Source organism: Oncorhynchus kisutch, linkage group LG8 (assembly GCF_002021735.2).
Source record: "Oncorhynchus kisutch isolate 150728-3 linkage group LG8, Okis_V2, whole genome shotgun sequence".
In the NCBI taxonomy this organism is placed as follows: domain Eukaryota; kingdom Metazoa; phylum Chordata; class Actinopteri; order Salmoniformes; family Salmonidae; genus Oncorhynchus; species Oncorhynchus kisutch.
In genome coordinates, this window is record NC_034181.2 from 21,998,377 (window position 1) to 22,015,382 (window position 17,006).

At 40.5% G+C, this 17,006-nt stretch overlaps 1 protein-coding gene across 2 annotated transcripts; it reads left to right on the forward strand.

The window, feature by feature from the left end:
* The first annotated feature begins 854 nt into the window (after positions 1-854).
* LOC109896074 (T-box transcription factor TBX1-like) lies at positions 855-12,636 on the forward strand. Of its 2 annotated transcripts, none has more exons than XM_020490294.2 (8): positions 855-1,498; positions 2,957-3,296; positions 7,445-7,546; positions 7,772-7,943; positions 8,426-8,581; positions 9,936-10,003; positions 10,304-10,404; positions 10,737-11,866. In XM_020490294.2, exons 1-8 carry the CDS (start codon positions 1,312-1,314, stop codon positions 11,120-11,122), a joined length of 1,512 nt encoding a protein of 503 aa, XP_020345883.1. In that variant the 5' UTR covers positions 855-1,311; the 3' UTR covers positions 11,123-11,866. The 2 variants fall into 2 exon arrangements, with proteins under 2 accessions (XP_020345883.1, XP_020345882.1); XM_020490293.2 differs by having other exon boundaries at positions 868-1,498; positions 2,906-3,296; positions 10,737-12,636.
* The last annotated feature ends 4,370 nt before the right edge of the window (positions 12,637-17,006 follow it).

Consider the following 17,006-nt stretch of genomic DNA (forward strand, 5'->3'; position numbering starts at 1 on the left):
ACTAAATTATCCCATTAGCCCGCTGCAGCAACGGCATTATTCAATAGCCCAAGTGTAAATTAGACTCAATCCCGGTTGCTATCGCAGTAACTCAACCAAACAAAACTTTTGTTACTATTAATTAATTATGAAGCTTGATAAACTGATAAGAGATACTGTAAACGCAAGATAAAGGTCAAGTGTCTAGCAAAGCGCACGAGGCAGCTCTCCTTGCATTATAGCAGGCTCACAGGGCAGTAGCCCCAGTCTTTATTCTGCAACACTTGCGCTGAACTTTGTTTACTGACTACAAGACCCAATATGTCCAGCCAGCCACAAACTAACTATCATACGATGGAATAAAGCTGTACGCGTTGAGATTACAATTGGCAGGCAAAAAATAGGCTAGACCAAAATGTAGTTTACGAAAAATAAAACGCTATAATCCATATGAGTTAAACAAATGTCTAACTAATGTCTGATCGTGAGATCAATAGTATTCAGGTATTAAGTGAGGTCATATTGTATTGGGTAGTGCAGCCATTGCACCAATTAGGCAATACGTACAATTGGGAAATTATGGGAACAAAATAACCATAAATTAATACATTAATCCAAACTCCATAAGAATAGACGCAACAACAATGCCTAGTTCATTTGACCAAGAAGCTCAGGACAACAACGGCCCCATGCCCAAGGTATTTGGAAATTACGCGCGCTATCATTGCACAACCAAAAGACCCAGTAATATAATTTACTGTATAATTGCAGCACTTTCAAACCGGACATCCGCAATGACGTTATACTTTTTTCCCAAAGTGTATTCAAATGTGGCACATGATTGACCAGATCTTATTCAAATAAAACATCCAGTCAAAGTGTGCACACTTTTTTTTCGAGCCCTGCAAGGGAGGCGTGGAGCTCTCACTTTTGACATTCTCTCTGCGGTAGCTTCTCCTCAAGGCAGACGAGCGAACTCTTATGACATCACCCAGCCGCGGAATGGGGGAGAAGGGAAGAGCTCTCTGCGGATGAACGAGGTTTTGAATCAAGTGGACGTGTTTGGGCATATCAATTGAATTCGTGCAATGGAAAAGTTATAAATGTTGACCATATCTTCAAAAAGATTCAGTGGAAATACTTTGCCTTAAAAACAGCGGAGTTACCTAAACTACTTCGCCAAAAGGTCACTGAATATCAACGAATGTTAGAGGAGAAATGTAAAACTATTGCAGCGTATGTTCCTGCGCATTGTGTCTAGCCTTCTGTTTTCTGGAATAGGGCGTAAAGGAAGCAGAGGAGAGACGGATTTCTCGACCTGATTTCTCGCCTATGGACGACAGCGGTCCCCTCTCTCCAAAAGCAAATGCTTTCAGTATAGCCTCTCTGATTTCAGCTGCGGAACAAGCAGGAAACGCAAGATTTGACAAACACCGCACTGGCCTGGACAAGCAAAACCAGCACAACTGTTACACTTCGTTTAAAATGCACTACAGCACTGTCACCAGAGAAATGGAAGGTACGAGCGCGGTCTTGACAATAACCTTGTAAATATTTGCTTGCTTCAAGTTTGTTTGTTGCTCATCTCATGTTGTTGTTGTTGTTGTTGTTGTTGTTGTTGTTGTTGTTTATGTTGTTGTTGCATACAGATGTGATCTTGTTCCGGCAATATACTAAAATTGAGCATCCAGATGTTTGAGTTAGTGTAACTCTATCAATAAAACAATGTTGATGCTAGACTAGGCTACAATGTAAAGGTAAGTTCCTATAAAAATATTCCCGAAAAGTCACATCCAGTATACACTATAGGAATATTCCGCGAAAAAATATGATGCATATGACAATAGGAAGTTATTCATAACTTAAACTAATCATAACTTCGGAAAAAAAACTGTGTTCATAGGCGAATGATATCTTTACAGAACTGCAGAATCTTGTCAAAATAGTGATTTCAGTTCTTACACAAGCTACTACCATCAGAGAAGAGAACGAGAACACATTTTGAAAATAAGGAATGAGAATTTAGGGGCGGGGGTACATGGGTCACCAGCGCGTATTAATGATAAAAACAGTTGACAATAGGCCTATGTCCAACACAGTGGAATTGGGTCCCTTATCCCAGTTCCATTTGGCATATAATAATAATCCAAGATACATTAACCCCAAAATAATGTTGCGTTTGTTTGTTCATGCATATACGTGTTTGTTTACCTCGTAAAAAAGTTGTCCCTTCACTGTGCCAGCTAGCCCGTCTATTGTTACAGGAGGACGATGTGGGCGATACCCTTATCCAAAAGTAAATGGGTGCCGGAAAGCCCATTAAAAGGGGCGCACTTCACTGTCAATCAGTTTCGTCCCAAGGCGAGGAAAGGCACATTACCTGCAGTTCCTTATCTAAATAGAAATAAGAACCGGTTTTATCGTGAAGGGGAGGCCCTGTAGAGAGATAAGAGAGAAGTCTGGATTGCAGTCTAGCATACCGCAGTAGCGCAGCAGAGCGGAGGCCGCCTGGAATACTTTTTAACACAATCCCTCGAAAAAACAATTTACGTGTATGCACAGGGTTATAGTTCTACAAAAACATTTTTGGTCAGTATTGGGAATTATAATTAGGGACGCAGCAAAATAAAAGTTCGAAATGTTTTTTTTCCCTCGCTATTTAACTTTTTGCGAGAAACGTTGCGAGCGAATTCACTAAAGGCAACTGGCATTTTAGGATTTAGGCTGTAGTTTATTACAGCATTGGATGCAACAGCGAGGATTAATGGACGCAGAAAATACTAATAGACGCACGAAACGGAAACTATTTTAAAACTATTCGAAAATCTATAAAGGCTGTTTGACTTTGAAAAAAAATAACTCAAGACTACAACTGCTTTCAGTGTGCAAAGCATATAGTAAAATCCAGCTTTTGGAATGATTTCAGCAATATCCAGTCCGTGGCTGACGCAGCTGTCCCATTTTTGCGATGTTGCAGCCTTCACGACCAGCAGCCTAAGCAGCCTCAACGCACCGGGGAGTTACCATCTCTCTCCGTCCCCCGGGGACCCCTACAGCCAACATGACACCCACTTTGAGTCATGCCCGGCCGCTCAACACAGCTACAACTACTCGGGGTCGAACCCAGCACAGGCCCAGCAGAGCGACACCGGGTCTTCCAACTGTTCCTCGTCGTCCCCCAGTTCCACACCAAACAGCAAGTCTCTGGTGAAAAAGAACCCTAAGGTGGCCAACATTAACGTTCAGTTGGAGATGAAAGCTTTATGGGATGAATTTAATCACCTGGGAACGGAGATGATAGTTACTAAGGCTGGAAGGTGAGTGGAAGTTACACCATGAGACATGCAGGCTTCACTGGGTTAGGGTGCATTGGGCTTCCAGATATAAGCTCATGTTATGAACAAATATTTAGTTTCCTATTTCAAATGTATGCCATGAGAGCTTACACACGCAAAGTAGGCCTAAATCATGAGATACGTTGGGAGAAGATATTTAAAGTTGGTGTGTAATTTACTCAATTACAAATTGATGTTGGTGTGATGTTGCAATAGAAATTACGCAGCAATATACAAGCTTATCCACCTCTTGAAAACATCTCTTAGCTCATTTTACTGTAATATTTAGATAAAATATTCCCTCAAAAACTAGGCCTATTAAAGGAATATCCTGTTGTGTTAAATATCATTTCTAGTCAGACTGTAACCGAATCAAATATTGTGCCTGCAGTTTTTATGTTAAACATTCTCTGAAATTAAGCATTTCTATTTCATTTGGAGTAGTGGATACAATGAAGGGTAGGCTATTTCACCGCAAACATTTAAAACGGCCTACACGTGTGGGCAGAGAAAGCTTCTTATTTCTGACTGAATAAAATTACGATATTCGAAAGGGCGTTGATACAAGTTACGCATGCGTTTTTAGGGGATAATTGTATGCGTAAAGGCCCTTCTGTTTCCCCTGTGTGAGTCATGCTTTCCTTGACATAAAGGCCCACCTCACAAAGGTTAAACGTGTGCTTTCCTATCTTATACTGAGTAATAACACCATAGCTAAGGCATGTAGGGGACAATACATGAGATTGTTAAAACAGATAGAGAGCTATAAAGAACGTTCCAGAATTCGCATTTTTCGGGCAATGGCATAGATGCGGTAAAGATGTCAATGGAACTCGAGGTAGTAATGCTTGTATGGATGCCAACCCCATCATCACCAATCAACTGTATTACAGTTAAAACGACTGACTACCACCACCGATTTCTGTATGCTACTCTCTATGCTACCAGTTTAATGGACAAAAGTGAGCATTTAGCAGTTACTTCTTCTAAACCTGCAAATGAACAACTTCTAAATGTTATGCAGCGAAAACAGACAAATATTTCCAAATCGACAGGAATGAGTAACTTGGCCTGTTACAATACATCAATCATGAAGATTATGACGAATATCCTACTTTTGAGTTATAGCTATTTATTCGACTGTTACGGTTATGCACCCCTTTCCTTTTAATACCCTATCAAAATACAACATTTTGCGCTTTTCAAAAGCTAGAAAGTTTTGCATTAAAATAACTTGCTACTGTAAACAATCCAGGTATTAGTAAAATTACAGGCCTATGCCTATTTCTTTCTCTCATAATATAACCTTGATATTTACATGCTGTCTCGTAGGCAACGGAGCAATAAAACAATATTTGATAGCATTTGATAGCATAAATATGAATAGCAGTCAAAAAACATATTGGTGAATTTCGTTATATGACCATAGGCATTATTTATGCAATGTCGTAGGCAATTGTTACTGGACAATTTAGGCCCACTTGCCATACTATGAATTACTGCGTTTATTATTCAAGATTTATTTTAGGATTTGAGGTCCATAAGAGATGGCATTTACGAATGCTCAGTTGACCTGCTCTGTGTTATAGGGTGACAGCAGAACAACATCTGTCATTCCAGAGACACTGAGCAACACAGGATCTGAGGGAGAGCACTTTAAAAGCTACTTTAGCTTCACCTATCCACAACTGCAGCATTGAATAGAAACTGACGTTAATTGAGCAAGGATTTTAGGATCACTTTCACTGGTTTGGCGGATTACTTCACATACAATAAAACGTTTTAAGGTATATGAGACACCCCACCCCGTCTGCAAGTGTGTGCATGAGGGGAGAGAGAAAGAGAGAGTAGGCCAATTTATGAAAGATAGGGTGAATGAAAATACTTGTCCCTTGATGCAACAACGTGTGTGTGTGATTAGAATTCATCAAAGGGCAGAAGAGAAATGCAAGTGACTTGCAAAAGTATTCACCCCCCTTGGCGTTTTTCCTATTTTGTTGCATTACAACCTGTCATTTAAATGGATTTGGGGGGATTTCATGTAACGGACAAATTGGTGAAGTGAAACTAAAAAAACGGAAAAGTGGTGCGTATTCAATGTATTCAACCCCTTTGCTATGAAGCCCCTAAATAAGATCTGGTGCAACCAATTACCTTCAGAAGTCACATAATTAGTTAAGTATGATCACATGATATGTCACATGATCTCACTATATATACACCTGTTCTGAAAGGCCCCAGAGTCTACAACACCACCAAGCAAGGGGCACCACCATGCAAGCGGCACCATGAAGACCAAGGAGCTCTCAAAACAGGTCAGGGACAAAGTTGTGGAAAGGTACAGATCAGGGTTGGATTATAAAAATATCAGAAATGTCCCACGGAGCACCATTGAATCCATTATTAAAAAATTTAAAGAATATGGCACCACAACAACTAGTGGTTAGAGCGTTGGACTAGTAACCAGAAGGTTGCAAGTTCAAACCCCAGAGCTGACAAGGTACAAATCTGTCATTCTGCCCCTGAACAGGCAGTTAACCCACTGTTCCTAGGCCGTCATTGAAAATAAGAATGTGTTCTTAAGTGACTTGCCTAGTTAAATAAGGGTAAAATAAAAAATAAAATAAAGGGCCGCCCACCAAAACTCACAGATCAGTCAAGAAGGGCGTTAATCAGAGAGGCAACAAAGACACCAAAGATAACCCTGAAGGAGCTGCTAAGCTCCACAGCGGAGATTGGAGTATCTGTCCATAGGACCACTAAGCCGTACACTCCACAGAGCGGGGTTTTATGGAAGAGTGTCCAGAAAAAATCCATTGCTTAAAGAAAAAAATAAGCAAACAGGTTTTGTGTTCGCCAAAAGGCATGTGGGAGACTCCCCAGACATGGAAGAAGGTACTCTGGACAGATGAGACAGAAATGTAGCTTTTTGGCCATCAAGGAAAACACAGTGTCTGGGGCAAACCCAACACCTCGCATCACACCGAGAACACCATCCCCACAGTGAAGCATGGTGGTGATAGCATCATGCTGTGGGATGTTTTTCATCGGAAGGGACTGGGAAACTGGTCGGAATTGAAGGAATGATGCATGGCGATAAATACATGGAAATTATTGAGGGAAACCTGTTTCAGTGTTCCAGAGATTTGAGACTGGGATGGAGGTTCACGTTCCAGCAGGACAATGACCTTAAGCATACTGCTAAAGCAACACTTGAGTGGTTTAAGGGGAAACAGTTAAATGTCTTGGAATGGCTTAGTCAAAGCCCAGACCTCAATCCAATTGAGAATCTGTGGTATGACTTAAAGATTGCTGTACACCAGTGGAACCCATCCAACTTGAAGGAGCTGGAGCAGTTTTTCTTTGAAGAATGGGCAAAAATCCCAGTGGCTAGATGTGCCTATCTTATAGAGACATACCCCAAGAAACTTGCAGCTGTAATTGCTGCAAAAGGTGGCTCTACAAAGTAGAGGGGGGGGGGGGGGGTGAATAGTTATGCATGCTCAAGTTTTCTGTTTTTTTTGTCTAATTTCTTGTTTGTGTCGCAATGAATAATATGTTGCATCTTCAAAGTGGTAGGCATGCTGTGTAAGTCAAATGATACAACCCCCCCAAAAATACATTTTAATTCCAGGTTGTAAGGCAACAAAATAGGAAAAATGTGAAGGGGGTGAATACTTTCGCAAACCACTGTACAGTGTTAAATAAAGCTCAGCGTAATTTGCAAAAATTTAACCATACTCTAACATTGTTTATTCATGCATTGAATCACTTCATACAAAAAACGAAAATCCTGGTCCTCCTTCTTCCTTGGAAGGCGTTATAACATGCAACAACATATAGGCCTAATGCAAAATGCATACCCTATAACAATACTATTGTTGTGGCTGCGGGTGAGATAATGTTTTCGACTGTTGAAAAAAGAAAAATGGCTAAATGGTGTAATCTAAAATAATATCGCGAAGTATATCACAACATATCATTTATTTTCTGACGGGGATTTGCCACAATCTCCCAAATCCCACGCAAGTAAACCCCAGTGACAAACATTTGCAGATGAACCCATAGACAATGATAGAGCCAAGTCAAAGAAAACCGATGTAAACGTATCATGTGTTTTCTTCTGTCAGGCGAATGTTTCCAACATTTCAAGTGAAAATATTTGGAATGGATCCTATGGCAGACTACATGCTGCTAATGGATTTCCTACCAGTCGACGACAAACGATACAGGTACATTTTATTTACCAAATGAACAAGATACAAATCTATACTTTTGTTGGAAAATATGTTGTGCCAGTCTACTTTCGCTGCAGTGAATGTATAGGCTATGGCATATGTTCCAATGAGCATGTATCCAACTCAAAGTATAGGCCCGAGACAAGGAATTCAATTGAAAAACAGAATGTAGGTCTATGAAACCTCAATTAAAATGTTGCTCCTTTCTTCCTGTCTTAGGTATGCTTTTCACAGCTCCTCCTGGCTGGTGGCGGGTAAAGCTGACCCTGCTACTCCCGGGAGAGTTCACTACCACCCGGACTCTCCCGCCAAGGGCGCACAGTGGATGAAGCAGATAGTCTCATTCGATAAACTAAAACTGACTAACAATTTACTGGATGACAATGGACATGTAAGTATTCTAACGAAGACCTTAGTTTACAAAAAAAATATTTATTTGCACTGCTTGCCATTGCTTTCAAATGACTTGAAAGAGAGTACAATATTTATATTTATAAAGCACCTGCACATTCGTTTGTCTTGTGTGCCAAAATGTTTCCACGGACAGAGTTCATTTTTTCTAATGTATTTCCCTACACCTATAGTTTTTTCCAGGTTACTCATTCCTGATGAATAGATCTGATTGATTTTTACATAATTTTAATAATTTGATCAATTTCATCGTGCGTAAAATGGTTAGTGCGTAAAATGGGTTGCCTTTCAGGATAATTGTGCTTATTAACTAACCCCTGCGTTGATTAGCCATCAGGGGATTGTGAAAATACATTTTTTTTATAGACATCGCGATCGACTTATGTCCATTGAGCTTTTGAGTTAATTTTATAAGTCAGTTTTATTCCATTAGGCCTAACATTTTCCCCGCTCCCGCTGCAGATCATTCTGAACTCAATGCACAGATACCAGCCGAGATTCCACGTCGTCTACGTGGACCCACGCAAAGACAGTGAGAAGTATGCGGAGGAGAATTATAAGACCTTTGTTTTTGAGGAAACACGGTTCACGGCGGTCACAGCGTACCAGAACCACAGGGTAAGGATATCTCACTTTACATGCTATGCAGATATAATAACACACATTAGGCCTATATGATAAAATCACAGCATGATAATAGATGCTTGTTGTAGTGTGTTTTTGTGTTTTCACGAACTTTATGCAGTGTTTTTGCACCATGGGGCTATTTAAAAAGTCTAAGTGAATAAGGCCAAGCATAAAGCGGAAGGCATTAAACAGCAGGATATACGTGGACCCAGCCTGTTTGCCTCTACTAATAATAATGAAGTGAAACTCATAGAATTAGCCTAGTAAGTCATAGCCTAATCATTTGCATTAAAAATAATTCGATTGACAAACGAATCCTAGATGTTTTAATTCATGTGTGCATGATTTGACTATTACATATTTCCAACAGGGCACAAATGAACACCATGTAGGCCTACTGCTAGTAAACCCGACTATAATGCACAAAATTATGACAAAATTAGACTACATACAAAACCCCCCCCCCCCCAAAAAATCAAAATTTATGTGAAACACATTAAGGATTAAACGAACCATCTTTAGATGTAAACCAAATATAAGAAATGTAAAAAGAGCTATTTGACGTTGCATCATTCCTTTTATGGAGCAACTGATTCTTGCTTTGATCCCGTGTACTTTAAACAAATGTTTTTCTTGTATCAAATAGCTGAAGATAATTCGTTTACATGATATTTTTCACTGATGCCCCTGCACAGCTGTCCAGTTACTCTCTTTTTTTCCTCTGTCTTTCCTGCTCTGTGTTATCTGTTTGACCTCTCGGTCTCTAACGGGTCTCCAACGCGCACCGAGGGGCTTTAAGTTTGTTGATCAACTCATTCCGGATATTCATGACCACATAACTTCATTCGCGGATGTGCAAAACTATTGGTCTCATCAATTGTTAAAAATGACATGTTCAGCTGGCATTTCATTTCAGTGTCAAGGTCACAAAACTTGTTAAACTGTAGGGAATGATCAAAACTACGTTTTCCATTTGTTTGTTGAGAAATGCCTACCTTCATGTTGGTTATAATATATTGGCATAAACTACGTTTCGATAAAAGGAGAAAGGGGGTCGCTATAGTGTCGTTCTTTAAGTCAACGTAACGGTAAATGCTTTGAGCCTCACTAGTTAGTAGATCTATCTCGCCATAGTCAGAGATACGTTCCACTCTATTTTTTCGTGTCGAGTATAGGAGGCCTAGGCTACTATGTATTTCATGAATATTACACGTTCACGTGTTTAATCATAGCCTAAACCCAAAAGCCTGGAACAATCGTGTATATGTCACGTAATGATGTGTTGTTCTATTGGACTTTCCACTTTGACATGAATGTTTACTTGACTTTGTCCTTTTCCTTGTAGATAACGCAGCTAAAAATCGCCAGTAATCCTTTCGCAAAAGGCTTCAGGGACTGTGATCCAGAGGACTGGTGAGAGAACACACACTTTGAAACTCAATTTACTCCATTCATCAATGACAATGAACTGGATACATTTTAACAAAAGTGCATCAAATTGTCTGAATGGAACCAGTGAATAAGAAATATGTAATAGCCTATTTACAGCAAATGTGACACAAACATATGTAAATGTAATTTACTCATGTTATGTCTTGTGGCTCTGTTATCTGCCTTCTCTACCTTATTACATAGTTAAGATATTGGTATTTCTGACACACATTAAAAGAGTAGGTACAGTCAGTGTAACTAAATCCATTCTCTCTGCTCCAGGCCCAGGAATCACAGGCCAGGCTCTCTGCCAATTATGAGTGCCTTTGCCAGAACAAGGAATCCAATGTCTTCTCCCCCACTTCAGAACGGCTCAGAGAAAGGTCTGTAGCCCTCCCTTTGTCTCAGATGAGGAATATAGTTCATTACTTTCACTGAGAGAGTTATTGAATCCAGGAATTGTTATCTTATAGAACAAAGTACACATTTAATCTCAATTTAGCAATGCTATAACTGAAATACGAGTAAATGTTATCTTTCATAAGTTAATATCCATATAAAATATTGAACAGAGATCACCTGCAGTAAATGTAGCTTTCACAATGTAGATTGCACAATTATAAAAATGTCTTTGTTATGCTAATGCTTGGCTAATGTGACTACTTTACAGTCAGCCTATCTCTGACTGTCTGCTTTTGTTTGTTGTTGACTTTAGAGGACAATAGGCGGGACTACGACCGGGACCCCAATGGCACGCCAATACACGCTGACCCCGCCCACCAGCTGATGTCACGTGTCCTCAGCCCTGCCCTCCCCGTCCAAGGAGGCCTCCACGCCGTCCCCCTCACCAGTGGCCGGCCAAGCCCTCCCCACGACCTGCGTATCCCGGACGGCCACCCACTGGCCCAAGACACCCTGCACCACCACCCCTACAAGTACCCCACATCCTACGAACACTACCTGGGGGCTAAGACCCGGCCGTCACCCTACCCCTTACCCGGCATCAGAGGACACACGTACCACCACCACATGAACCCAGCCACAGCTAACATGTACTCCACAACTAGTGCCCCCGCTAACTATGACTACGGTCCCAGATAATGACTGTATAGCTGTAGCCGGCAGCCACGGCCCACACACCTGGGCTTCGGCTACTAGCTAGCGCTGTGGAAAAGGAAACACGCAGGAGTGGAGGGACAACAACACAACTCTGTCTTCATGGCTGATGCAACGTCAGGAGGTTAGAAGGTTGGGAGGTTGTGCAGCACACCCGGTTGCTGGATACCCCATTCCCTCAGAGAGACAAAAACTACCGTATTTATTTAAGGGAAACGTATCTTGGCAGGAAGTACAGACTGGCCCTCTGAGACTGAGCAGGGGTCTGTCTTGACCTCTGAACTTTGACAGCAATAGCTCTACATGAGGGCACCTTTTTGCCTGCGTGGTAGAGCGGCGCAGACAGTGAGCCAGCTTACAGAGGAAACAGCTTAACCGGGGCCTTCTCTTAAAACATGGATGATGCATTATATTCGGACTGGAATTGATTCTTTTTTTTGTGTTGGATGCACTTTTTGTCATTTTTGCTTTCAGAAAAGCCATATGTTATATAGTCAATCAAGCTTCCATAGATAGACCAGACATTTGCATGTTGAGCTCATTGGATAGGTGTTGAAACACCTAATTGTTTTTTAGAAGAAAAAAATATTTTTTAACCATCTTGAGATGCCGCCCTGAGAAGATTGTACCATGGCACTGACTTGCAACAATTCAAAGTCAATAACGAAGCAGAATGACTGTTCTGTAACTGTAAAATAAATATGAAATTCTTTACTTTGAATTCATAAAGCATCTTTCTCCCAGTTCTCCATTCAAATCCCTGTGTGCTATCATAGGGCCAGGAAAGACCTTGCCTCATTGATTGCATTGTTCTGTTTTCTCAAGCCGCATTTACCCAGTGGTTGATAGTGTTAAGTCAGTGTATATGTGAGAAATAGGACTAGGAACCTGTCTAAACATTAGGTTGTGCACTGATATGCTACAGTTCAAATGTCAGCATCCACACCTGGAACACCAGAATTATTAAATGGTGTGTTGCATAGAGGAATCATGCTAAACACACACATAGTTGCACAGTAATTTGGCAGATGTCTAGGATCATACTTCAAAAAGTAAATACACACATGGAAAGGCCAAAGTCATTAATTGTGTGTGTGTGTAGGCAAATAACTGAATAGCATGAACATATTTTTTCCCTCTTACAACTGGGCATGCTATTGAGCAACCTAGTAAATAATCTGCCAATAGCAACAACATCTGATACTCAATCAATACATTCTATCCATCCCATTCTATTAAATCAAACCTTATTTATTTTTTCTGAAACAAAATCTAACTATTTTTCCTGTGTATATGCTATTTGTAGGTGGGGTTATTTCAGCAACCTATTAGTATTTTTTTATATTATTTTATATTTTTATTATCAAAATAATATTTTTAAAAAATGTGTAGGCTATAAAACAAAATAGTTTTGCTGACAGATTTGTCAACTGGTTTAGACAAAGATATAAGTCAATTTGTGCCATTGCAACAATTAAATTATGAGAAAACAAAATACTGCCCTAAAGATTCAAACTTATTATTGACCAAGGTTCGATTCCCGGCCAACGCAGGGCATCCTGCCTTTAACCCTAATTGCTCCAGGATCGCCGTTGATAATGGCAGACCCTGGCTGTGATCCCACTCTATGAGAGTGTTTCAGGTAGTCAGGATATGCAACAAAAAATGTTTGTTCCAATTCACACATGCATGCAAACGTGTTGTACATGTGTGAAATAGCCAATATGACAAATATAAGCACCCACAAAAATATTACCTTACAAGCATCTACAATATCAAGAGCAGGAACGGCTTTATAATAACCATGGTCATACAACCAACCACTTGACTTCCCAGAAAAAGAAGACCCCCTCATCTCTTCCACACAGACAAGAAGAAAACACTAAAAACATTTCCCCTCAAAGGATATAACTCCTCACATTAAATGCGACAGTCGTGAGATATTTTTAGCTAAAAAGGGTAAACATCTGAAAACAGAAATTGTCATTCCGTGCAGAGCTGTCTATATTTGAAGTCCTAAGAGGGATGCCTCGACGTCAAGAATAATTCCTGCCAAAACATCATGTTGTTTGGGGATCTGGGAGTCGAGAATGCCATGATACAATAGGAAACGTCATTATTCATTTGAATTAGGCCTTTGCATTTTTCTCTTCCAACGCATGCAGCTGCGGAAGGGTCCCAAGGTAGAGGAAAAGGACGCCCGCGTGCAGGTTGAGGTTGACCCCTGCCTGTAATGACTTGTGAAGGTATCAAAGGTTAAATAATGTTTCCACTCATTTTACCGGCGACCAATTGATCGTATAATTTATGTTTAGGGTAGGCTACTAACACCAAAAACAGAGGCATGAACATATGGCATTCAGGAATACATGGAATATTTGTTTATCCTAGGAACTGCTCTCCTTTGAGGCGAATAATTGTTTTCCCCCAAAGACTGACGATATCATTTTACTGTATAGGTTAGAAGAACTAGGACGACATATTTCCATCCTTTTAACAAAATTAAGATGTAGCCTACACTTCAACACATGGATAAACTGATTATCAAATGGGCATTGGAAAAACAATAAGCTACTTTCGATTCGAAGTTTTTATGTCTAACATTACATTTCTACAAAATAATATAATTTGAAAACATTATTCGATAACTAATAATGTAAAGTAGGCCTATACATAATTATAACATTTACATTGAAAGATCTACATGAATTCAACGATAAAAGTTCGATTATGGAGAAATTTGAAAGCAAAGAAAGTCACGAAAAGTTTACCTAGGCCGACTGTTATTCAATATAGAAACAAATGTTACAACATCTGACCAATAATACCAACAATAATGACATTATTATATGTATTATACACATTAACGTTTTTTTGCATATGAAAAACACATAAGTACACATTCCCCTACACCCCCATATTCCTGGTTTGACCTGGACAGGACGTAGCAGTCAGGAGAATTGAGTCTCTCTTCGCGTGAGCTGAACCCCGGCTGGGCGTAATGACAAGTGGCCCATCAGGAAGCCGAGGACACTGAGACCCAGGACTCTTCCGTTAGGTCGACCCAGCTGTGTTTATCCTCGCAGCGCTTCGCCTTGATGTGGGGCCAGTGGTCGCCGAAGCTGCGCCACTCACCGACTGTCTGTTCGCTGGGGGCCGCCAGGTGAGGACAGAACAGGGGTCCATGGTCATCCAACTGACGGATAATTACCGCTTCTTTCACACAACAAAGGAATCTCACAACAATATGATTATTTATGTGACCGATGATACGCAGTAGGCTATATCAGACAATATATATATATATTTTTTAAATATGCGTGAGATGAGAGTTCCGACTAAATCCGAAATGACCTTCAGGCATGACAGATTGGGCGTGGCACAACAAATGCACGATTTTACGAGAGTACATTTCTGGTCGAAATTAGCACAACTCCTAATAAATATTATCGTTGATAATGCACTCTTTTGATATCCATTTAATTTACGCGTAGCCTATATTCATGCCCCACTGTAAATATGCCACTACCCAACAGAAAATAATCCTGCTAGAGGAACCAAACAGTAGAACAAGTGTAATTAAATACTGCATGGAAAACAGCAGCCCAACAATAATGTTCATGTTTTAGGGGTTGACTTTATGATTTGCATTTTTTTACAGAAAAAGATACCAAAATGTAGCAGAAACTAAAAATATTTGGAAAAAAAAGAAAATGCATACAAGTTTGTCACAGTGGTTATCACCATGATGCTTGTCTTTTTTTATGTTACATTTCTAAAATTGGGCAATAGATGTTAATTATTTTTCTGCACATTCAGCTCAAGTAAACACGATTTCTAGTGACATGATTTCCAGTGTTTCCCCACTATCTAATATCATGAGTGGGTATGTGGAAAATAGCCTAACCGCAATCAAACAGACAAATACAACTTGATAAGAGTGAAATTCTGTGGTATTTCTGTATAGCCTAGCTATGCACACAGATTGAGGTATGAGGAGACTCAGGATAATGAATGATAATGCAACCAGAGGCATGGTTTGACATACATCTGCATCAGGCCCATCTGTTGTGACAGGCCTATCAGAGCGGTGCTCAGTTTGTTCTACCTTTGTGTACATTTCTCCTGCCATACCCAGGTAGCTTGGCATATCTGGGGACAGATATTGAAAATAAGCCAAGGTATACCTACTGGAATCGTTTACCTACTGGAGTAATTTATTTTCTCAAAGCTTTTCAGCAAGCGAAGGTACTACAGTTTATGTTCCATTTGCCATCACTGATGGACATTTTATGGTGAATATAAAACCCCATCATCACTAGAGAGCGAGATCCGTGATACATTCATATTAGTGTGCATACAAGAAATAAAAACAGCTTGGCCCACAAAGCGTAGCATTTTACCTACTCTCAAGCAGAGAATGACTATTTTCTTACAATCATAGTCCTATTCATTTTCTATTTTATAAACATTCAAGATCAGTTGATCTCCCGTCATCATCAACACCCAGTAATGCAACCCACCATTAATCCGCCAAGGTCTATTCAGCCCTGTGCTGTAATAGCAGAGGCCTAAACTAAGCTCAAGACTCTTGACTGAGCAGAGAAAATATCCAGTCACAATGACCCGCTGACCCTTGCCCTCTAAGGCCATGATGGACACAGCTAAGTGATAAGTGAGGCACAGGTCAATAAATACAAATAAAACTAAAAACTAAATGCATGCCACATACACAGTTTACAGCAGGTATAAAAGGTGCTAGCTCCCTCAACAATGCAGAACATGAATCAATAATATCAATGAAAAGAGTCAAGTCAAAAAGAACAAGTAGAAGAAGTGATAGAATAGGTAGTATGCATCGTAATAATGGACTGGATTTACAAATATAAAGTGGGCAGTGGAATCAATAGTATATAATAGAACAGCAGCGTTGACTGTGTGTGTACGAGTTCTGAGTGTGTGTGTGTGTATGTGTGTGTGTACAAGTAAGTTTGAGTGTAAGGGTTGGATGTGTGGGTAGTCAGTGCAAATCATTTCTACGGTGTTATTGTGCGTCCGGACGTCGGCCCTGTTGTGGGGTCCTCTCCTCTCTCCATTTATTGACTTCCTAAATAATCTATTATGAGGTGATTTACGACGGCCCCCTCCTCCCTCCCTTAGCTTGTAGGTCGCTCCTCCATTCAGCACACATCTGCAGCAATGAAGCAGCATTTGATTTATCAGAGAATGGACGGAAGCCGCCCCATGCCACTTCTGTTGTTTGTTCAAAGTCTAGAGGAGAAGTAGGAAGCTATTAGAGATTGAAGAAGTCGCGGCAGAGGTCACAGACAAAGGTATGGAGAGAGAAGTCGCGGTAGAGGTCACGGACAAAGGTATGGAGAGAGAAGTCAGAGCAGAGCGGAGGGAAGACAAGGACTGAGCACGCCACAGGGGAGTTAGTTTCATGTAATGAACGGGTTGCTCTTTCCTCTTACTTGGAAAAGAGGAATAGCTCGCTGCTATTATGAATGTCTGGAGCCTTTGATTTCTCTGACCTTTTCCTGTAGTCTGACGAGCTACTCCTGTCTAGGTCATCCCAGGAGAGGGGGCTTTATGAAGCAGAGCGTCTGTGTGAACGTCTATTTGAAGTCCTAGCGGTGTCTGCAGCGCGGCCATGTAACACGTGAGATCCCATGCTGCTCATTGACTCACTGGGATATTATTAGACACCATTTAAACCCGGTAAAAAAACAAGACTTCTCTGTTTTCTCTGGTCGTTTGACAACAAGTATGGCGGCTTCTCAATTACCCTGACCAAGGAGGACTAGTTTAGATTCTACGGTGCAGTGATACATAATGCTTTGTGGATGTACCGAAAAATATATATTTA